Source organism: Dendropsophus ebraccatus, chromosome 5 (assembly GCF_027789765.1).
Source record: "Dendropsophus ebraccatus isolate aDenEbr1 chromosome 5, aDenEbr1.pat, whole genome shotgun sequence".
In the NCBI taxonomy this organism is placed as follows: domain Eukaryota; kingdom Metazoa; phylum Chordata; class Amphibia; order Anura; family Hylidae; genus Dendropsophus; species Dendropsophus ebraccatus.
Window position 1 is genome coordinate 151,489,833 of NC_091458.1, and position 15,485 is coordinate 151,505,317.

A 15,485-nucleotide genomic window follows, 5' to 3' on the forward strand; every position below is an offset into this window, starting at 1 on the left:
CTGCTGCCACCTCTGTCCATGTCAGGAACTGTCCAGAGCAGGAGAGGTTTTCTATGGGAATTTGCTACTGCTCTGGACAGTTCCTGACATGGACAGAGGTGGCAGCAGAGAGCACTGTATCAGACTGGAAAGAATACACAACTTCCTGCAAGACATACAGCAGCTGATAAGTACTGGAAGACGTTTTAAATAGAAGTAATTTACAAATCTGTATAACTTTCTCACCAGAGTACCCCTTTAATATGTGTTATGTCAAAATCTGCACCTTCAAGCTTTACTTTACTTGGTTTGTTTTCGGCTGCAACAATAGTTACTTACCCACATTTTATTAATATCTGAATTCTCATTGTATAACCATCTGACCCCGACCCGATGCTTTATACTTTCAGGGAAGTTGTTGAATACATGGTCCAACATTTCAAGCCACAGATATTTGGAGACCGAAAACCAGTCTATGATGGGAAGAAGAACATTTATACAGTAACAGCATTGCCTATTGGTCATGAAAGGGTAAAAGCTTTACATTGTACTAAGGGAGCTATACTTGTTGTATCAGGAAACGTTGCTTTATCATCATCATACATTGCTTTCATATATTTGTTCTTATTTGCAGGTGGATTTTGAGGTGACTATACCTGGTGAGGGAAAAGATAGGATATTTAAAGTGTCCATTAAATGGATGGCAGTGGTGAGCTGGCGGATGCTGCATGAAGCTCTAGGAAGTGGGCGAATTCAGCTTCCTCTAGAATCGGTGCAGGCACTAGATGTAGCCATGAGGCACCTGGCCTCAATGAGGTAAGGACTTTATGTGCATGAGCTCAGTAGTCCTGGATATTCATGAGAAGCAAAAAAAACTCCGCCCACCAGCTGCTGATTGGCAGTTATGTATCCATGCTGTGTATAGGCAGTCAACTGTCAATCAGCAGCTGGAGGGTGGGAGAGGGATGGGTCAAGAATACTATTCTCCTGCATATTAGGGGAACGGCTGAAAAGAATGATGTAAGTAAAACGCTTCAGAATTTCTTTCACTTGTTTACGTTGCCCTTTTTAAGGTGGAATAAACTAAGTGACAGATTCCCTTTAAATAGTCTATACACCTCTGTTAAAATGTAATAAAATCAGACCAATGTAAATGATTTCAGATTTATTTCCACCTTCAGTTTGATTCACATTAAGGGGGACCATATGCTACTGAACAGAGTTCGCAGCTCCCAGCATTATGATGCATGATGGTGCCGGGGGGTCCGAAACTGTTTAAATATTCACGCTACTGTACTGATACTGTATCGTAGAACACAGTGAAGACGTGGATAAAATATTGGCACAACTGTGACATTGCCAAGAACTGGATGTCCATCAAAACAATTGATTAAAGAATAAAAAGAAAATTGGTCTAGGAGGATGTCAAGAGGCCTACAGCAACATTGAAGGAGCTGCAGGAAGTACTGGTTGTGTACTGCATGCGACAGCAATCTCCTGTAGTCTTCATATGTCTGGGCTGCAGGGTAGGATGGCAGGACGGAAGCCTTTTCTTACAAAGAAAAGCATCTAAGCCCGGCTATGTTTTGCCAAAATATACATCAAACCATACTCTCGGTGAAGCGTGGTGGAGGATGCATTATGCTTTGGGTCTGTTTTTCTGCAGCTGGAATTGTGGCTTTAGTCGAGGTGGAGGAAATTATGAACAGTTCTTTTCAACTCGACCTCATGTAGGTGTTATAATTCTGACTTTTTTTCTGCTGACAGTCTCCTGTTTCCAGGTTGAAATATCAGTCAGTTTTAGCACAAAACTTTCAAGCCTACGGTAAAAAATTGAAAATGAATTTTATCTTTTCAGCATCTCAATGAGCCAAAGATTGCCACCACATCAACAATAGAATGGCTTTGCTAGAAAAACCACAAGTGTCGTCAAAATCTAAATGAATAGTAGATGTTTTATAAAGCAATTGTTTGCAATTTACTTTGTTATAAAGCATGAGAACTAAAAACTAAGTTATACTTACTGTATCCAGATCCAGTCTCCTGAAGGCTGCTATATAACAGCTATACTTACTGTATCCAGGTCCAGTCTCCTGAAGGATGCTGTATAACAGCTTTACTTACTGTATCCAGGTCCAGTCTCCTGAAGGCAGCAATATAACAGCTATACTTACTGTATCCAGGTCCAGTCTCCTGAAGGCAGCTATATAACAGCTATACTTACTGTATCCAGGTCCAGTCTCCTGAAGGTATTTTTTTAGTCTTGTGCTGGTTTGAAAAGAAAAACACTAAACCCAAAAAGTCCCGGTTATCTGCGCTCACAGACAGAAGGCAGTCATTTGATTGATGGACATATTGAGCCGAGACACTCTGTACTGGCCGGGACTTCATGTGTTTGGTCTCTCTACAGGTGATTGGACCTGGATACAGTTAAGTATAGCTTTGTTATAAAGCATAAGAACTAAAAAAAAAAATAATGAATGTAAATTGCAAACTTGCTTTATATCACATCTACTTGCTTTATATCACTTCAAAGTTTTGGAATGGTTCACCCAGAGGCCAGGCTTGGATCCAAATGAAAATCTATGGGTTGACTTAAAAAAGGATTGTACACGAGAGGTTACCCTGAAGTTTGACAAATTTCTATTGCTTTTGCAAGGAATTGTACAGGTTATAGGTCGCATTAAAGGTGGAAAAAGTTCCGTTTATTAACCAATGTTGTTTTTTTTTATTTTTATTTTTTTTTAATGACAAAAATCTGCCATTTTAACAGGGCTGTGTAGACCTTTTATAGCCACTGTACTTCTATAACTTTATTTCCTTGCAGGTATACTCCAGTAGGCCGCTCCTTTTTCTCACCACCTGAAGGTTACTATCACCCACTGGGAGGGGGGCGTGAAGTCTGGTTTGGGTTCCATCAATCTGTACGCCCAGCAATGTGGAACATGATGCTCAACATTGATGGTGAGAGGGAATCCTCTGTGTGCATTGTATTATATCTAATCTTGGCATCTAAAACATATATCTTTTCCTTCTGTTTCTTCTTTTTCAGTGTCTGCTACTGCTTTCTATAAGGCGCAACCGGTTATAGAATTCATGTGTGAGGTTTTGGATATTCGAAACATTGATGAGCAACCCAAGCCACTTACAGACTCCCAAAGGGTGCGATTCACTAAGGAGATCAAAGGTAAGGAATTGTACCTAATATGGATGAACATTATGCTAACTAATCATGTATGGGGTTTTTTTGTTTTTTTTTTCTACATTGGCCAATCGGCATCTGTGCGGGAATCGGCAGCGTTTCAAAAAAAGCAAAAAAAAAAAAGGACCGCAGCGCTGGGATCCCGGTGCCAGCATCGATTGGCTAATGTAAAAAAAAAATTAAAACATGATGTACCTGATTGTACATTTTCTTTAATTAACCCATTCATGACCAAAGGTTATTGATGCACGTCCAGGTGACTCTGAAGCAGCGCTCTTCTCCTTACTTCAAAGAGCCATAGCGCTTTTTATCTTTCCACCAACAGGGCTGTTAGTGGCCTAATTTTGTTTGCCCCATGATCTATAGTCTTTATTGGTATCATATTGGTGTAAAAGACAATTTTTGATCATTTTTGAATAATATGTTTTTTGATCTATAATTTAAAAAATCAGCCACCTGTTTTTTTTCCCCTCTTTTCATTTCATTTACATGTTCATCATACAGAAACAATATTATATTTTTAGAGATTGGACAATTACACACGCTACGATATGAAATATGTTAGTTTGTTTTCCATATTTTTATTTGTATAATGGAAAGGGGGTGATATAAATTAATAAATTTTTTTTGTTTTTTTAACTTTTTTATTACACACTTTTTGTAAGTCCTCCTAGGAAACTTACGATTAGAGATGAGCGAACCTGGAGCATGCTCGAGTCCATCTGAACCCGAACTTTCAGCATTTGATTAGCGGTGGCTGCTGAACTTGGATAAAGCCCTAAGGCTATGTGGAAAACATGGATATAGTCATTGGCTGTATCCATGTTTTCCAGACAACCTTAGAGCTTTATCCAAGTTCAGCAGCACCAGCTAATCAAATGCCGAACGTTCGGGTTCGGATGGACTCGAACCCGAACCCGGTTCCCTCATCTCTACTTACGATACATAAGTAATCATTAGATTGCTTATACTGATCAGTGCTATGCCATTGCATAGCATTAATCAGTAGTATCGCAGCCTAAGGAAGCAAGTATTACTCCTCTGCCTGTCGGAAAGTGATCAGGGCTAACTGCGGGGGTCCCGATCAGTCAGTGACAGGTACTTCGATCGCTTTCGATCGAAGTGTTTAAGGGGTTATTGGCAGGCAGCTACGTGATTGCGGCTGCCTGTCATTATGCCCGACACCTAGTACACTAATGTGTGTGCGGCTGCTCACATTGACGCATAAAAAAACCCCTTCACTCCAGGAATATTTATACACGTTCCTACTGCAAGTGGCATCATCAATTTATTTTGAAGCATACGATACAGTATGTTTGTCTTTCCCACTGGCCATATCTTATTTTTTTAATCACTTTTTACCTTTTCCTCAAGTAACTTCAAGCAAAAAAAAAAAAGGTTTGATGTTATGCAAAATGATCACTTTCAGAATATGCATTGGATTTATAGTACAGAGAAGGACTTTTAATACCACCTCTATGCCTATGGTCAGGTTTGAAAGTGGAAGTCACACACTGCGGGCAGATGAAAAGAAAATACAGAGTCTGTAATGTGACCCGTAGACCTGCCAGCCACCAAACGTGAGTAAATGTGGAAGAGCTTGTACACACCTGCGACTAAGAAATGGACATTGCAAAGTGTTCTCATCTCACCTTGTGTTTTAGGTTCCCTCTGCAGCTAGAGAGCGGTCAGACTGTTGAGTGCACAGTAGCCCAATACTTTAAACAGAAATACAATTTACAGCTCAAATACCCTCATCTTCCCTGCCTGCAGGTGGGGCAAGAACAGAAGCACACGTATCTACCTCTGGAGGTGAGAGCTGAGAGTCTTGTTTAATTATGGCTATTGTATGACTGGGGGGCAATGGTATATAACAGCTATTCAAGGAACATGTTTCGGCGGGGGGCTGGGGGTAAGCAGTTTCGGCCCTGGTACTGCTGCCACATCAACCGCTAATACCGCAGGGGTCAGGGCAGCACAGGGAGGGAGGGGGGAATGGCTGTGCTGGGGGGGGGCTTGGTGGTGACTCTGTACCCACAATCTGACCCCCCCCCAAACCGCTTGTACCTTCGGATAGCTGCTTTTAATCCAAGATCTGTCCTGGGGTCTGTTTGGCAGGTGATGCCGTTATTGTTCTAAAAAACAACTTTTAAATTGGCAGCCCCGTGCCCTACAGGAGTGGCCTTGATTGTGTATGCATTAGGCTGGCACAACCTCTCTGTCCCTCCTCCCCGCCCTCTTCATCATTAGGAATGCTCCAGGCAGATTGCCTCCTATTCATCAGCTGTGTCAGCCCGGCACATGGGCTGGATCGTTAAGGCACCTGTGCAAATGTTCAGCATGGAGAAAATGTTCCAGTGGCATTCCTAATAATGAAGAGGGTGGGGAGAAGGAATGGAGGGGTGGTGCAAAGTTTGGGCACAGATATTCTGAGCCCCGGCTGTAGGACATGGGGCTGTAAGTTTAAAAGTTGTTTTTTAAGACCATAACTGCATCACCTGCCGAATGGACCACAGGACAGATCATGGATTAAAAGCAGCTATCCGAAGGTACAAGTGGTTTGGGGGGGGTGTCAGATTGTGGGTACAGAGTCACTTTAAGTAATAACATGTTAAAAAATAAGTTTTGGCCGGAGTTGTCCTTTAGGGCTTTCTCTGGTTATAACACCAGTCTCTCTTTCTAAATGAATGAAATAAATAAATATACGTTTTATTACAGGTCTGTAACATTGTAGCAGGCCAGAGATGTATCAAGAAGCTGACTGATAACCAGACCTCCACTATGATCAAAGCAACTGCCAGGTCTGCCCCAGACAGACAGGAGGAGATCAGCAGGCTGGTGGGTGATATTAACAGAATATTGGAAGAGATTTCATAGCAATATGAATTTTTATCATGGTCGGGGGGGAGGGGGGGCTTTAAGTCTGGGTTTGAACAAGCATCTGGAGAAAACTGCCTGGGTTTTCAAAATATTTTCCTACTTCCCCTGAAGAAGACTAAGGGTCCTATTACACGAAGCGATTTTTAATTGACTAATGAAAAACGATCGCAGATCAGATTCTTTATCGTTGACCTGACATTGTTCCCCATCTTACACAGAACGATGGTCGTTACTTACTAGAATCAGTTTCTTCCATCTGATCCCAGCCAAAGAAGGAACGATGTGGAATTACAACGAACAATTAGTGAACAAATTTATTTTTTATTTTTACTTCGGGTAGGACAACCTTATTGATCCCTAGATCCCAATCTCCATTCTTAACTGCAAATTAAAGCCACAAAAAAAAAAAAAAAAAAAGTGACAAACTCATTGGACAATGTTTTTAAAAAAATTTTGGGATTTACTAACAGTCCTATTTCACTATGTTTGTACTTTGCTGTATATTCTGCTCATCGGAATTTCTTGTGCTTTTTAGATGAAAAATGCAAGTTACAATTTGGATCCGTACATTCAGGAGTTTGGAATCAAAGTTAAAGATGACATGACGGAGGTTACAGGAAGAGTTCTTCCAGCACCCATATTGCAGTATGGAGGAAGAGTAAGACAACAATTTTCTTGATGCTGATTTACTACATTAATGTCAGACACCTGTATCGCAGTTGTCATTGAGTGTTCGCTGCTTTTCAGATGAACATATATGGACGCTGTATTGGAAATTATACACATGTTAAATGTGATAAACGGGGAAAAAATCCTAAGCTGCACCCGTCCTCGCCATAAACAAGAATGTTTGGAACAGACAAGCATTCCTGCGATCTCTATGGCATGGGGAGAGGGGTAAGCTGCAGCCGGAGCGCTCTTGCTGCAGCTTTTCTCTCCCGAAACAAAGGGGTCCAGGAATGTTTTCCCCCTCGACATGACAGCACCACGGAGAGAGGGACCCCGCCCCCTGGGACAGGAAACCTGAAGTATAAAAGGATTAGGCCCTCCTCTCAACCTCAGTGTGGTTTCCTGTCCCTACGGGAAGCCTGGAGTTGGGAGGCTCGGTGTAGGTCTCCCTGGGATTAGATGGGCCGGAGTTTTTCTCACCTGCTGCGGCTTTCCGGTTGGAATGGCCGGAGGAAGACTTTGGGAGGTGCCGGTGTAGCACCGTTAAGCCCGACTTCACCACACATACCGCATTCAAGAGCGGTTGGGCCGGACCGGAACCCTCAGAGTTTGCCAGTGGCAGCGGAGGGGGGGGGGGGGGGGTTTATGCAGGCTGCCGCCGAGGCAGGATCCGTCCGGAGTGTGCGTTCCACGCTAGGTTACACTTCCGGTCCGGCGCGCGGGACTTCCGGTCACGTCGCATAGTTATGTGGCGGGGAGTTCCGCGGCGCACGGGATATGACGTAGGACGCCGGATAAGGCTAGCATGCGCTGTGGTGAGGTCGGCCGGCAGACTCACAGCTGATGCAGCCATGAGTTCCAGCAGCGAGGCAAGGAAGGATTCTTCTGGTGCTCCTGCCTCTTCCCGGGTACTGACTCTCTTCTCCCCTGGTAGGGGTGGTAAGATGATGGAATACTGCAGGCCCTAAACCTAAAAGTTTGTTTTTTTTGTTTTCATGTGTAGGAATCTTCCAGAAAATCTAAGACTCCCCATAAACATAAAGAATGTAGAGTTTGTAAAGGACGTCTTAGTTCAAGTTATGAAAAACCAACGTGTGAGGACTGTATTAATAAGTTAGTCGCTGCTTAGGTGCCCTCCTTAGAGTCTATTCTATCATCAGTTAAGGACATGATTACGGGAATGCAGAGTTCTTCTGGGAGCACTACTATTGCAACTCCAGTATGTACCCCGGGGCCATCTCATGGAGTTTCCACTATTTCCATTCCTGACCACGAGGAAGGGGCAGCTAATGAGGAGGAAGCAGAAGAGGCTGATGAATCTGACACAGATGTTGGAATCAGATCTTTATTTTCTTTAGATGATGTATGTACCCTGGTTAAAGAAGTGCGCTCCACAATGAACATTGAGGATCCTAAGGAGCCTAAGTCCATACAGGACATAATGTTTGGTGGTTTGGAAGAGAAAAAGAGGAAGGTCTTCCCTGTGCATTGGAAGAGAAAAAGAGGAAGGTCTTCCCTGTGCATAAAAATGTGTCAGCCCTTATACAAAAGGAATGGAACAGGCCGGGGAAAAAAGGATTCGTACCTCGGGCGGTTAAGAGGAAATACCCTTTTGACGAGTCAGAAAATCCAGCTTGGGATAGAGCTCCAAAAATTGATGTTTCTATTTCCAAGATATCACGCAAGGATTCGTTACCCTTTGACGATATAGGAGTACTCAAGGAACCCATGGACAAGAAGGCAGAGGGTTTCCTTAAAAAAACCTGGGAGGCAGCAACAGGTGGTTTCAAACCTAGCATTGCAGGTACTTGTGTAGCAAGATCAATGATGGTCTGGCTCTCCCATTTGGAAGAAGATCTCCAATCAGATGATTTCAAGGATAAATTTACGACAGCATTGCCTCTCCTTAAAAAATCTGCATCTTTTCTAGCTGACGCTTCTACCGATGCACTCAGATTTTCTGCTCGCTCGGCAGCCCAATCCAAATCGGCTCGTAGCGCCTTGTGGCTAAAGAATTGGTCGGGTGATGCAGTTGCTAAGGCAAAATTATGCACCATCCCCTGTGAGGGAGAATATATATTTGGATCATATCTGGATGACTTACTTGCTAAAGCCGCGGATAGGAAGAAGGGATTTCCTATCTCCTACCAATCGAAACGATTCCAGTCCTTTCGTGGACAAGGAAAGGAACAGTTTCAGAGAAAGAACACAGACAAGTCTACTCGAGGAAGAGGCTACAACAGATCCAAGGGATATATGTTCTCACAGAAGTCCGATCCTTCCAAAAAATCCTCTACACAATGACACCAGGCCACGGGTGGGAGGCAGGTTGCGTCATTTCACACAAGAATGGCAGAAAATCTGCGGCAGCACTTGGGTACTGCGGTCTATTCAAGATGGCGTTCGCTTAGATTTCGTATCCCGACCTCCCACTCGGTTTGTCATAACCAAAGGTCGTCAAGAAGCTTTAGAAACAGAAGTCAAGTCTCTCCTGGAAAAGAATGTGCTTGTTCCGGTACCAGAATCGGAGAAAAATCAGGGGTTCTACTCAACCTTGTTTCTGGTGAAAAAGTCAGACGAAAACTACAGGGTCATCATAAATCTCAAACCTTTAAATCAGTATCTACGGTATCAGAGATTCAAAATGGAGACCATAAAGAGTACAGTAAACTTGCTCTTTCCAGGTTGTTTCATGGCTTCGATAGATCTCAAGGACGCCTACCTACACGTCCCGATCCACAAGGACTTTCAAAGATACCTGAGGCTGGCAATCTGGATAGACGACTCTCTGGTCCACCTACAGTTTCAGGCGCTGCCCTTCGGCATTTCCATCGCTCCTCGAGTCTTCACCAAGATAGTGTCGGAAATGGCAGCCCACATAAGGGAGGAAGAAGGCATCTTTATACCATATTTAGACGATTTTCTGTTGGTAGCAGAAACAAAAGAAAAACTTCTGATAATGTTGGGAAGAACTCTGTCCATCCTAAAGAAGCTCGGCTGGCTTATTAGCTACATTTCCTCTCTACGCAAAAAAGTCACTCAGCACTATGCTGAGGCGAGCAACAAATTGAGGGAGGCGTATACAGCCTTTTTGCGGGACTCGTCTGGTCCCTTTATGGCGGCATGGAAGCAGGCTAAGCAGACCTTTGATTTGTGGCTTGATAGGAGGGAACGAGTGCACTGGTCGCACTACCAAAACGAACTATTTCGATTTGGCAACAAATCTGGCAGACTGCTCGCTAGGCTGGCGAAGGGGAAATTTCCCATGTCACATATAGCAGCGTTACGGACGGACTTGGGACAGGTTGTCTCGGATCCGCGGTTAGTTAACACGGTACTGAAAGATTTTTATGCCACTCTTTATAGTTCTACTCCCCGATCACAGGAGGATAGGGCCAACTTCTTAAACAATATCAGACTCCCCACTCTTTCACAGGTACAGCTGGAATGTTTGAATGCTGATGTGACGGAACAGGAAGTGAAGGCGACTATTAAGGCACTTCATAATGGCAAAGCATCGGGGCCTGATGGCTACTCGGGGGAGTTCTATAAGGCCCTCCTGGATTCTGTAGCGCCGGTCCTTACCAACCTGTTCAATCATATCTTGCATACAGGAGAGTTGCCTACCCACTCCAACGTAGCTCACATTAAACTGCTGCTGAAACCTGGGAAGGACCCCCTGGATCCCAATTCGTATAGACCAGGGGCGTAGCTAGGGGTTCAGCCTAGGGGGGGCGAGCAAGTCTGAGTGGGCCCCCAACCGATTATGTTACCCAAAGGGAACCTCGCTTGACAACAATGCTTTCTAAATAATAAAGGGTATATTCTGCTCCATTACTCATAGTGAATTAAGAGCAGTGTTAGAGGCTTCTACATTTACATATATAGACACATAAAATGAAACAGTGACTTACAAGGGGTGTCTTCTCATCGGAGTCGCTCACTATCCCAATGTCATGGATGTATGGGCAGTATAACAGGTTCACCTGAGATCTGTAGTTAAAACTGTAAAAAAAAGTTAAATCCATTATGCAAAGACTATTATTTTCCCTATACACTGACTGACCCATATACCATAGAGGTAGATAATTTGCATTCTGCCTAAGACAGGTGCATCACTCACAGGGAGGTACCGCAGGCTCAATCACTAGCTAACTCGGGCAGCCACTACAGGCTGCTGCACCCTGCTCTCTGTGATCCGAATCACAGCTTTCTGATTTAAACATACTTGTCCCTTATCCTGTAAGAGACTGGGGTGGAGGGGTCGGACCTCTGCCCCCATTCCCCCAGGATCTCCAGATCAGCCCCCAGCTCCTCTATGAAGCTGCCAGAGAGAACTGGGCCAAATAGGGTTAAATCAGAAAACCACTGTTTTCCACATGTCCAGCTCCCCCTGGTTTCCACATGTCCAGCTCCCCCTGGTTTCCACATGTCCAGCTCCCCCTGGTTTCCACATGTCCAGCTCCCCCTGTTTACCAGCTCCCCCTGTTTCCACATGTCCAGCTCCCCCTGTTTCCACATGTCCAGCTCCCCCTTTGTCCACATGTCCAGCTCCCCCTGTGTCCACATGTCCAGCTCCCCCTGTGTCCACATGTCCAGCTCCCCCTGTGTCCACATGTCCAGCTCCCCCTGTGTCCACATGTCCAGCTCCCCCTGTGTCCACATGTCCAGCTCCTCCTGTGTCCACATGTCCAGCTCCCCCTGTGTCCACATGTCCAGCTCCCCCTGTGTCCACATGTCCAGCTCCCCCTGTGTCCACATGTCCAGCTCCCCCTGTGTCCACATGTCCAGCTCCCCCTGTGTCCACATGTCCAGCTCCCCCTGTGTCCACATGTCCAGCTCCCCCTGTGTCCACATGTCCAGCTCCCCCTGTGTCCACATGTCCAGCTCCCCCTGTGTCCACATGTCCAGCTCCCCCTGTGTCCACATGTCCAGCTCCCCCTGTGTCCACATGTCCAGCTCCCCCTGGTTTCCACATGTCCAGCTCCCCCTGGTTTCCACATGTCCAGCTCCCCCTGGTTTCCACATGTCCAGCTCCCCCTGTTTACCAGCTCCCCCTGTTTCCACATGTCCAGCTCCCCCTGTGTCCACATGTCCAGCTCCCCCTGTGTCCACATGTCCAGCTCCCCCTGTGTCCACATGTCCAGCTCCCCCTGTGTCCACATGTCCAGCTCCCCCTGTGTCCACAGGTCCAGCTCCCCCTGTGTCCACATGTCCAGCTCCCCCTGTGTCCACATGTCCAGCTCCCCCTGTGTCCACATGTCCAGCTCCTCCTGTGTCCACATGTCCAGCTCCCCCTGTGTCCACATGTCCAGCTCCCCCTGTGTCCACATGTCCAGCTCCCCCTGTGTCCACATGTCCAGCTCCCCCTGTGTCCACATGTCCAGCTCCCCCTGTGTCCACATGTCCAGCTCCCCCTGTGTCCACATGTCCAGCTCCCCCTGTGTCCACATGTCCAGCTCCCCCTGTGTCCACATGTCCAGCTCCCCCTGTGTCCACATGTCCAGCTCCCCCTGTGTCCACATGTCCAGCTCCCCCTGTGTCCACATGTCCAGCTCCCCCTGTGTCCACATGTCCAGCTCCCCCTGTGTCCACATGTCCAGCTCCCCCTGTGTCCACATGTCCAGCTCCCCCTGTGTCCACATGTCCAGCTCCCCCTGTGTCCACATGTCCAGCTCCCCCTGTGTCCACATGTCCAGCTCCCCCTCTTTACCAGCTCCCCCTGTGTCCACATGTCCAGCTCCCCCTATGTCCACATGTCCAGCTCCCCCTGTTTCCACATGTCCAGCTCCCCCTGTTTCCACATGTCCAGCTCCCCCTGTGTCCACATGTCCAGCTCCCCCTGTGTCCACATGTCCAGCTCCCCCTGTGTCCACATGTCCAGCTCCCCCTGTGTCCACATGTCCAGCTCCCCGTTTCTACATGTCCAGCTCCCCCTCTTTACCAGCTCCCCCTATGTCCACATGTCCAGCTCCCCCTGTTTCCACATGTCCAGCTCCCCCTGTTTCCACATGTCCAGCTCCCCCTGTTTCCACATGTCCAGCTCCCCCTGTTTCCACATGTCCAGCTCCCCCTGTTTCCACATGTCCAGCTCCCCCTGTGTCCACATGTCCAGCACCCCCTGCGTCCACATGTCCAGCACCCCCTGCGTCCACATGTCCAGCTCCCCCTGCGTCCACATGTCCAGCTCCCCCTGTTTCTACATGTCCAGCTCCCCGTTTCTACATGTCCAGCTCCCCGTTTCTACATGTCCAGCTCCCCGTTTCTACATGTCCAGCTCCCCGTTTCTACATGTCCAGCTCCCCCTATGTCCACATGTCCAGCTCCCCCTATGTCCACATGTCCAGCCCCCCCAGTTTCCACATGTCCAGCTCCCCCTGCGTCCACATGTCCAGCTCCCCCTGTTTCCACATGTCCAGCTCCCCCTGTTTCCACATGTCCAGCTCCCCCTGTGTCCACATGTCCAGCTCCCCCTGTGTCCACATGTCCAGCTCCCCCTGTGTCCACATGTCCAGCTCCCCCTGTTTCCACATGTCCAGCTCCCCCTGCGTCCACATGTCCAGCTCCCCCTGCGTCCACATGTCCAGCTCCCCCTGCGTCCACATGTCCAGCTCCCCCTGCGTCCACATGTCCAGCTCCCCCTGCGTCCACATGTCCAGCTCCCCCTGCGTCCACATGTCCAGCTCCCCCTGCGTCCACATGTCCAGCTCTAGTCTATTCCTAAAGATACAGACTGCCTGTGCAGTCTGTATCTTATGCTTTTACCTATAGCTGTGTAGCGGAGCGGAGCGGAGCAGTAAGGCCGGGGGCGGCCATCTTGATGACGTCAGTGGTGCGTTCCAGCGCTGGAACGCAAGGGACGTAATCAAGATGGCGCCCGGCTTTACTGCACCGCTACAGAGGACTGGGTAAAGTATAAGATACAGACTGCACAGGCAGTCTGTATCTTCAGAAATAAACTTCATGAAGATACAGACTGCCTTTGCAGTCTGTATCTTATACTTTACCCAGTCCTCTGTAGCGGTGCAGTAAAGCCGGGCGCCATCTTGATTACGTCCCTTGCGTTCCAGCGTTGGAACGCACCACTGTGACGTCATCAAGATGGCCGCCCCCGGCCGTACTTCTCCGCTATACAGGATTAGGTAAAAGCATAAGATACAGACTGCACAGGCAGTCTGTATCTTCAGGAATAGACTTAGGGAGAGAAAATTCAATAGCGATCTGAGTGGGCCCCTGCCAGAGTGGGCCCGGGGGCGGCCGCCCCCCCTGCCCACCATCAAATTTCGCTACTGGTATAGACCAATATCATTAATAGATCAGGATATGAAGATTCTGTCCAAATTACTGGCCGAAAGACTAAGTGGATTCATGGGGGATCTGGTGGGTCCTTCGCAGGTTGGTTTTATTAAGAACAGATCTGCAGTGACCAATATTCGAAAGGTCCTTACGGTCCTCGATTGGACGCGGCACCTTCCCCGATCGTCTCAGTCTCCTATTCTTTTAGCGTTAGATGCCGAAAAGGCTTTTGATAATGTGGACTGGGACTGGTTGGGGGAGGTGCTTGACAGATTTGGTGTGCAGGGACAATTCCGCACATTCCTGAATTGTATATACTCCAACCCCAAGGCGCAGATCCATACTGCGGGCTTTCTATCTGCTCCGTTGCAGCTGTTCAGGGGCACTCGCCAGGGGTGCCCTCTGTCACCTCTCCTTTTTGATCTGGCATTGGAACCCCTGGCGAGATCCTTGGAGGATTCCGCTATTTATAAAGGAATTATGGTAGGGCGAGCAGAGATAAAACTCACACTCTTTGCGGATGATGCGTTATTATTTATGTCGGATCCTAAGACTCATCTCGGACCATTGATGGCCCATATAAACCATTTTGGATCATTTTCTGGATACCGCATCAACTCCGCAAAGAGTGAGGTTCTGGCGCTAGGGAAAATGTTGCCCCCGCAATTTTGGACATCCCATGGTCTGGGTACCCAATCGGTGAAATCCCACATAACATATTTGGGCGTACGGATTGGGAAAGAACCCAGCTCTTTATATACATTAAATTACCCACCACTCTTTACCAAAATCATAGAAGAGCTGAGACAGTGGGCCCACCTGCCTTTGTCATTCATGGGGCGCTGCCATCTCCTAAAAATGATGAGCTTCTCTAAACTCCTATATCCTATGCAGACTATCCCGGTCCTTCTGAAGCAGTCCGATATACGTCGTATCTCCTCAGAGTTCACGACTTTTATATGGCAGGGGAAAAAAACCAGAATTGCATTGCAAAAACTGATGCTCCACCGGGTGGTGGGTGGAGTAGGGTTTCCCAATATTAGAGGGTACAATTTAACCTGTTTATTTAGACATGTATTTGATTGGACACATGCCACCAGCCAGTTTTCCAATACTCAGCTGGAATCAGAGTTGGTAGCTCCCTGGAGTCTGCTGGCATGTCTCCACTCTAGAGTGGCCTCCCTTCCCCCCCAAATAAAGAGCTCATTGGTGATCAGAGACACCGTTATTGCTTGGAGGGAGATCAGAAAATTATTTAAACTTCCCTACCTGATGACTAAGAAACTCCCCTTATGGGAACACCCTAACTTCCCCCAGGGTAGAGATGATCGCCAGTATGAGATATGGAGAGCTAAGGGTATCACGGAGGCAGTACACCTTATGAATACGAGTGAAAAAAGATGGATGACTACCACGGAAATACGTGATACATATGACCTGCCACCCACACATTTCCTAC

The 15,485-nt window shown here is 47.0% G+C and overlaps 1 protein-coding gene across 1 annotated transcript in view; it reads left to right on the plus strand.

Moving 5' to 3' along the window:
* LOC138793231 (protein argonaute-1) overlaps positions 1 to 15,485 on the plus strand; it is a 50,062-nt gene that overhangs the window by 17,296 nt on the left and 17,281 nt on the right. The window contains exons 3-10 of the mRNA XM_069971650.1: positions 390 to 510; positions 614 to 795; positions 2,807 to 2,943; positions 3,032 to 3,166; positions 4,674 to 4,761; positions 4,846 to 4,993; positions 5,900 to 6,019; positions 6,597 to 6,719. Of these exons, the coding sequence (XP_069827751.1) occupies positions 390 to 510; positions 614 to 795; positions 2,807 to 2,943; positions 3,032 to 3,166; positions 4,674 to 4,761; positions 4,846 to 4,993; positions 5,900 to 6,019; positions 6,597 to 6,719 (1,054 nt within the window). The remainder of the gene's footprint in view (positions 1 to 389; positions 511 to 613; positions 796 to 2,806; positions 2,944 to 3,031; positions 3,167 to 4,673; positions 4,762 to 4,845; positions 4,994 to 5,899; positions 6,020 to 6,596; positions 6,720 to 15,485) is intronic.